The sequence below is a fragment of the Eretmochelys imbricata genome, chromosome 14 (assembly GCF_965152235.1).
Source record: "Eretmochelys imbricata isolate rEreImb1 chromosome 14, rEreImb1.hap1, whole genome shotgun sequence".
NCBI lineage: Eukaryota > Metazoa > Chordata > Testudines > Cheloniidae > Eretmochelys > Eretmochelys imbricata.
In genome coordinates, this window is record NC_135585.1 from 30,326,399 (window position 1) to 30,333,401 (window position 7,003).

At 46.8% G+C, this 7,003-nt stretch overlaps 1 protein-coding gene across 1 annotated transcript; it reads right to left on the bottom strand.

Annotated features, from left to right (window-relative positions):
• Positions 1 to 5,570: 5,570 nt before the first annotated feature.
• LOC144274991 (olfactory receptor 10A7-like) lies at positions 5,571 to 6,506 on the bottom strand. The gene has a single exon (XM_077834075.1). The coding sequence runs from the start codon at positions 6,504 to 6,506 to the stop codon at positions 5,571 to 5,573; it is 936 nt and encodes a 311-aa protein (XP_077690201.1).
• Positions 6,507 to 7,003: the final 497 nt, after the last annotated feature.

Consider the following 7,003-nt stretch of genomic DNA (forward strand, 5'->3'; position numbering starts at 1 on the left):
AAGTATTTTTTATTTTTATGGATTAAATCAATATTATCCATTGAAACAAATAAAAACTGACTTCTGCCAAGCCTAGCGATAGGTGCCCTTTTCTCTTGCATTACTCTCAGCTCTCACCTCGTCCCAGTAGCAGAGATGCCCCACTCCTTTGGGACACTGCTTTGCCATCTTAGGTCCATTAGACGCTGTAGCAGCATAAATAGTATAAAAGTTGCAATGTGGCTACCTAGTGACTGTTACACAATGCAGCTACTTAGCGAAGGGATGTCAATCCGGAGCCCTCTCAGGGAGTCATTATTCAACATATCAACATTTTCACTGCTTTCTCAACACCCATCAGCCTGTGCCATGCCATTGAAACCTGGGGCCTGAGCTATAAAGCACCTGGGACAAGGAGCACACAGCATCCTTACCCCTCTGTGCATTCCTCCACCCAGGGTCCTCATCTCACAAGTGGTTCCCAAGTTCACAATCTGGGAGTTCCCACAAATATCCCAGTGTGCAGCACTACACTCAGCCTGTATCCAACGCAATCTACGAGAGTGGGGAGCAAATGTTCTGTGCATCCCCTCTCCCAGAGAGCTCAGGTAGACAATCACCCAGATAGAGTCACTCATGGCCCACAGGGAGAGCATGGAGACATTTCTTCAGTGAATGGTAAATTTGCCAAAAAAAAAAAAAAATGCATTTTTCAGGGCAGTGAAACTATTCAGGAATTCAGGTTGAATTTGGTGAAGAGCTTTCGGGAGAAAAAATTGGGAATGTCTTGAAATGTTTTAAATTCGCACTGAAAAAATTTCATTCAACTTGAATAGAATTTTTTCAGCCGTTCATTTCAGTGAGAGACTCATTTTGGTTAAAAACAAAAAAACTTACTAATATGATCAGTTTTGCTGTGACACTTCCTGTAATACCCAGTGCTGTGAAGCACCTTGCCACCGCCTGCCCTCAGTGTGAGGAAGACTTGTTTGTACCTACCAGGGGGTCAGCTCCCCAACTCCACCAGCCCTGGGCGACACAAGCACTCCTCTCCAGGCCTCTGCAGGCCCTGCTGTTACTTTACAGTTCGCGTTGGGCACATACCAATGCTCAAGGCCTCAGAGCATCCCCCTGGAGTGACCAGCCCCTGGTCCACTGGACACTTGCCATATTCACAGATCTGCTGCTTCCAAAGAACCAGAAAACCTTAGCTTAACCATTCCATCTCGGATCACCGCTCTGCTTAACACACAGCACTTACATATGTTTCTAGTGAAAACAAATAGAAGTTTATTTAGCAAAGCTTAGAGATTCCAGTCGTAGCAAGTACTGGAAACAAATGGTTACCTATAACAAAATAAAATCATAACATGTATTCTAGAGCCCAAACTTAGTTAACAAGATACATGTGTCTTGTAGAGTATTGCTCCCCCAAAATCCTTGCTGTGCTTTATAGCCAGGCTAGTGGTGACCCTCCTTTCATAAGACAAACACTATTAACTTGTCTCCTAGGTGAAGGACTCTCAACACCCCCTGCTGTTTTGTTTCTCTCCGATTTTGCAATCTCTTAACTTGCACCAGGCGCATTCTGTAAAGAAGCCTCCTTGGTGAGGCCTACAATATACAAATGGCCAGACACGGAGAAAAGCATCCTGTTATCTCAGGAGGTATAAAACTATAGGGTTAGAAGGGACCACAAGGGTCATCTAGTCTAACCCCCTGCCAAGATGCAGGATTTGTTTTGTCTAAACCATTCAAGTCAGCTGGCTCTCCAGCCTCCTTTTGAAAGCCTCCAGTAAAGGAGCTTCCACAACCTCCCTAAGCGTTTGTTCCGTTGTCCCACTGTTCTTACAGTTAGGAAGTATTTCTGGAGGTGTGTCACCTCCTGGTGACCTCGCTCAACCCCAAGATGGTATTTTCAGTATAGATACATAATCCTTGTGAAATGTTTGGCTCGATAATTCTTAAGGAGTTATGACAATCCGTGTGATATTGGCTCTCAGTACAGAGCTCACATGCCACCCTCTGGTGAGCTCTTGTGCAGATATCCAACCCAGGGGATCCCTATGAAACTATGCACACTCTGTGCCCTTGGCCAGTTGGCAGAGGTCCCGGTCTCATATGGGCCACCAAGCAGTAAACGTAATGATTCCCTCCGCTCTCATCAGAGAGGTTAAAGACCAGGAGTAAAATTTTCAGAAGTGCCCAAGAGCCAGATTTTCATAGAATCATAGAATATCAGGGTTGGAAGGGACCTTAGCAGATCATCTAGTCCAACCGCCTGCTCAAAGCAGGACCAATCCCCGATCAAATCATCCCAGCCAAGGCTTTGTCAAGCCTGACCTTAAAAACTTCTAAAGGAAGGAGATTCCACCACCTCCCTAGGTAACGCATTCCAGTGTTTCACCACCCTCCTAGTGAAAAAGTTTTTCCTAATATCCAACCTAAACCTTCCCCACTGCAGCTTGAGACCATTACTCCTTGTTCTGTCATCTGCTACCACTGAGAACAGTCTAGGTCCATCCTCCTTAGAACCCCCTTTCAGGTAGTTGAAAGCAGCTATCAAATCCCCCCTCATTCTTCTCTTCCGTAGACTAAACAATCCCAGTTCCCTCAGCCTTTCCTCATAACTCATGTGTTCCAGCCCCCTAATCATTTTTGTTGCCCTCCGCTGGACTCTTTCCAATTTTTCCACAACCTTCTTGTAGTGTGGGGCCCAAATCTGGACACACTACTCCAGATGAGGCCTCACCAATGTCGAATAGAGGGGAACGATCACGTCCCTCGATCTGCTGGCAATGCCCCTACTTATACAGCCCAAAATGCCATTGGCCTTCTTGGCAACAAGCGCACACTGTTGACTCATATCCAGCTTCTCGTCCACTCTAACCCCTAGGTCCTTTTCTGCAGAACTGCTGCCTATCCATTTGGTCCTTAGTCTGTAGCGGTGCATGGGATTCTTCCGTCCTAAGTGCAGGACTCTGCACTTGTCCCTGTTGAACCTCATCAGATTTCTTTTGGCCCAATGCTCCAATTTGTCTAGGTCCCTCTGTATCCTGGCCCTACCCTCCAGTGTATCTACCTCTCCTCCCAGTTTAGTGTCATCTGCAAACTTGCAGAGGGTGCAATCCATGCCATCCTCGAGATCATTTATGAAGATATTGAACAAAACCTGACCCAGAACCGACCCTTGGGGCACTCCACTTAATACCAGCTGCCAACTAGACATGGATCCATTCATCACTACCCGTTGAGCCCGACAATCTAGCCAACTTTCTACCCACCTTATAGTCCATTCATCCAACCCATACTTCTTTAACTTGCTGGCAAGAATACTGTGGGAGACAGTGTCAAAAGCTTTGCTAAAGTCAAGGAACACATCCACTGCTTTCCCTTCATCCACAGAACCAGTTATCTCATCATAGAAGGCAATTAGATTAGTCAGGCATGACTTGCCCTTGGTGAATCCATGCTGACTGTTCCTGATCACTTTCCTCTCCTCTAAGTGCTTCAGAATTGATTCCTTGAGGACCTGCTCCATGATTTTTCCAGGGACTGAGGTGAGGCTGACTGGCCTGTAGTACCCCAGATCCTCCTCCTTCCCTTTTTTAAAGATGGGCATAACATTAGCCTTCTTCCAGTCGTCCGGGACTTCCCCTGATCGCCATGGCTCTGCAATCACATCCGCCAACTCCTTTAGCACTCTCGGATGCAACGCATCCGGCCCCATGGACTTGTGCACGTCCAGCTTTTCTAAATAGTCCCGAACCACCTCTTTCTCCACAGAGGGCTGGTCACCTCTTCTCCATGCTGTGCTGCCCAGTGCAGTAGTCTGGGAGCTGACCTTATTCGTGAAGACAGAGGCAAAAAAAGCATTGAGTACATTAGCTTCTTCCACATCCTCTGTCACTAGGTTGCCTCCCTCATTCAGTAAGGGGCCCACACTTTCCTTGACTTTCTTCTTCTTGCTAACATACCTGAAGAAACCCTTCTTGTTACTCTTAACATCTCCTGCTAGCTGCAACTCCAGGTGTGATTTCGCCTTCCTGATTTCACTCCTACATGCCCAAGCAATATTTTTATAAACTTCCCTGGTCATTTGTCCAATCTTCTACTTCTTGTAAGATTCTTTTTTGTGCTTAGGATCAGCAAGGATTTCTCTGATACATTTTAAAATGTATTTAGACGCCAATAGGACTTTCAGCAGCATCTTGGGGCCTAAACCCATTTTTGGCATGTTCTGCACCTGGATGCTTTCGAAAATCCCACTAGGCACCTCAATACCTTTTAGGACATCTGGCCTCAAGCGACCTTGGCAACACAGGAACACAAATCTCATCGAGAGGCCAGGGGCCTAAGAGCATCCGTCACTTCGGAAGTTGGGTTTTCAGAGCTAGGTCCACAAAGGGACTCAGGTGCCTAGGGCCAGCATTTAGGCACCACTGAGAGCCTCAAAACCCCGGCTCAGCTGACACCAGATGTCATAGGTGGCTAAATCTCTGCCACTAAAGGCCTGTAGGAGCCAGTCTCTGCCAGTGAACATACGCAAGGCCCCCTCAGTCTAGGCACTCGTCTCAGACCTCACCCCCACAGGAGCCTCAAGCTAGACGTGGCCCTGCCTGTCTCACCCGCAGGGCTCCATCCGGTAGGCATGCTCCCAACAAGCCTATCCCCAACCAAAGTGGCTGGGGAGCATGAAGCCTCCATTATAACCCTGATCCCAGTGGCTAGGGCATTCAGCCAGGACATGGGGGAGACAGGTCCAATTCCCTCCCCCCCCCCAAAGAGGAGCCATTTAAACTTGGGTTTCCTTCTTCTTGGGTGAGTTCCCCGTGCACTGGCATGGAGGGCAATCAGGTCTGGGGCTCCCTCAGAGTCTCCTGAGGACATTGTTCCACTGTGTAAAACTAATTAAACATGCAAAACATGCATTGGGCCAGAGGAGGACTCTGCCGTTCAGTGGCTAGGACACTCGCCTGGGGTGGGGGAACCCACAGTCATATCCCTGCTCTGTATTAGTAGGGGGGACTGAACCTGGGTCTCCAACAGCCTGGTGAGTTCACCCCTCCCCCCTTGGGGTTCCCAGCTGAAAATCCCAAGCAGAGGCAGTGTCGAACTCCATGGGAGAGATGGGGCTTAGGCAACACTCTAACTGATTTTTCCTCTTGGCTAGGTGAGGCAGCTCTTTGCTCCGCATGCTGATCTCTGGGGATCCCTTTCTTAGCTGCCTACTTCTCCCCATGCACCGTATAGGGAGCCTGGCTGCGAACTCAGGGCTGAGGTTCCCACTGGCTGGCATGGCACTAAAACTTGCTCATTGCAACACCTAAGTCCCTTCGTAGATCTAGCCCTAAGTTATTTTAGTGTATGGAATTAATCGAGATATCTACCCACATTCAGCAAGTAAAATACAGCTCAGTTTTATTCCAACAGTCCTGGTATTGATTCCTCTTATACTTTCAAAACTTTGCACATCCTCAAAATGTTATAAGCGCATATCACCAAAAATGGAGTGAGAAATAAGGTCCACATAGCATGAGTATTACACCATCTTGCCTTAAGGGATTAAAGTTTCTGAATTCTCATAAAATCTAGACACTTACTGACAGTTTTTTCAGGGCTTCCTTGACCTTGTGGTTAATCAGGCTGTATATGAAGGGATTGGCCATAGGAGTCAGAATTGCGAAGCAGATGAAGAACACTTTGTTCAGGTCTCTCAGTGTGTTGGTTTTTGGTAGCAGGTACACAGTGATTAGGGTCCCACAGAAAATGGCCACCACAATGAGGTGAGAGGAGCAGGTAGAAAATGCCTTTTGCCTCCCGGCAGTGGAAGGGATTCTCAGGATGGTGAAGATGATACACACGTAGGACATCACGGTTAATACAAATGGAGGCAGAGTGAATATAGCAGCCAGGATGGTAATGACAAGCTCTATCTGGTTGGTGCCATTGCAGCAGAGTTTGAACATTTCTGTGGATTCACAGCAGAAATGATCGATTTTATTGGGGCCACAGAAAGTTAATTGTAACATAAGAACTATTACTATGATACCAGCCAGAAATCCATTTATCCAAGACCCAGCTGCTAACGACAAGCAGAACCTGGTATTCATGAGGGCTGCATAATGGAGCGGTTTGCATATCGCCGAGTACCGATCATATGACATCACTGCTAGCAGATAGCATTCTGCAGCAGCAAAGAAACTAACAAAATAAAATTGTGTCATACAACCACTAACAGAAATGGTATTGTCCCCTGTCAGGAAACTGGCCAGTACCCTGGGCAGGAGGGTGGAGGTGTAGCAGGTCTCCAAGCAGGACAAGTTCCTCAGGAAGAAGTACATGGGGGTGTGAAAGCGCCGATCAGCCACAACTAGCGCAACAATGAGGATGTTCCCGGCCAAGGTCACAATGCAGATCACTCGAAACAGCAGGAAGAGTAGGGCCAGCAGTTCAGGAAGATCCCTGAATCCCAGGAGGATGAATTCTGTGATGGACGTTTGATTCCTCCCTTCTGTGTTTGCCATGGGGTGTATCTAGGAAGGATAAAAAGTGAGGAAGAGAAAAATACGTCTTGGAGATGATTGGCAAAAACATACTTAAGCTTTAACCCAGCAAAGAAGAAGTTGGGGGGAAGGAAGCCCCCTGGTTTGATAATGGAGTTGCAGGAACAGAGCTGGCTGGCATGTTGACTCTTTGGATATATTATCGTAAGTTTTATGCAGCAGATTTAACAAAATATCAACATCTCTCGAATTGGACCAGGAACCCAGTTGCTATGTTGAAGGGTCTGAGAGCCCACCATAATGGGCAGCCATTTAGACACACATAGTTTGATTCACATAATCTCATATTTCTTCTCATGACAAAGTTTGTCCAAATGTGGGATACCATTACTGAGACAGTCTTCATATTTTTGTATAAGCCAAATCAATCAATCAATAAATCTAGTGTTGGACATCAAACTAGAGGATCTAATGGTCTTTTGTGGCTTTCCAATCTATAAATCTATGAATGTAACTCT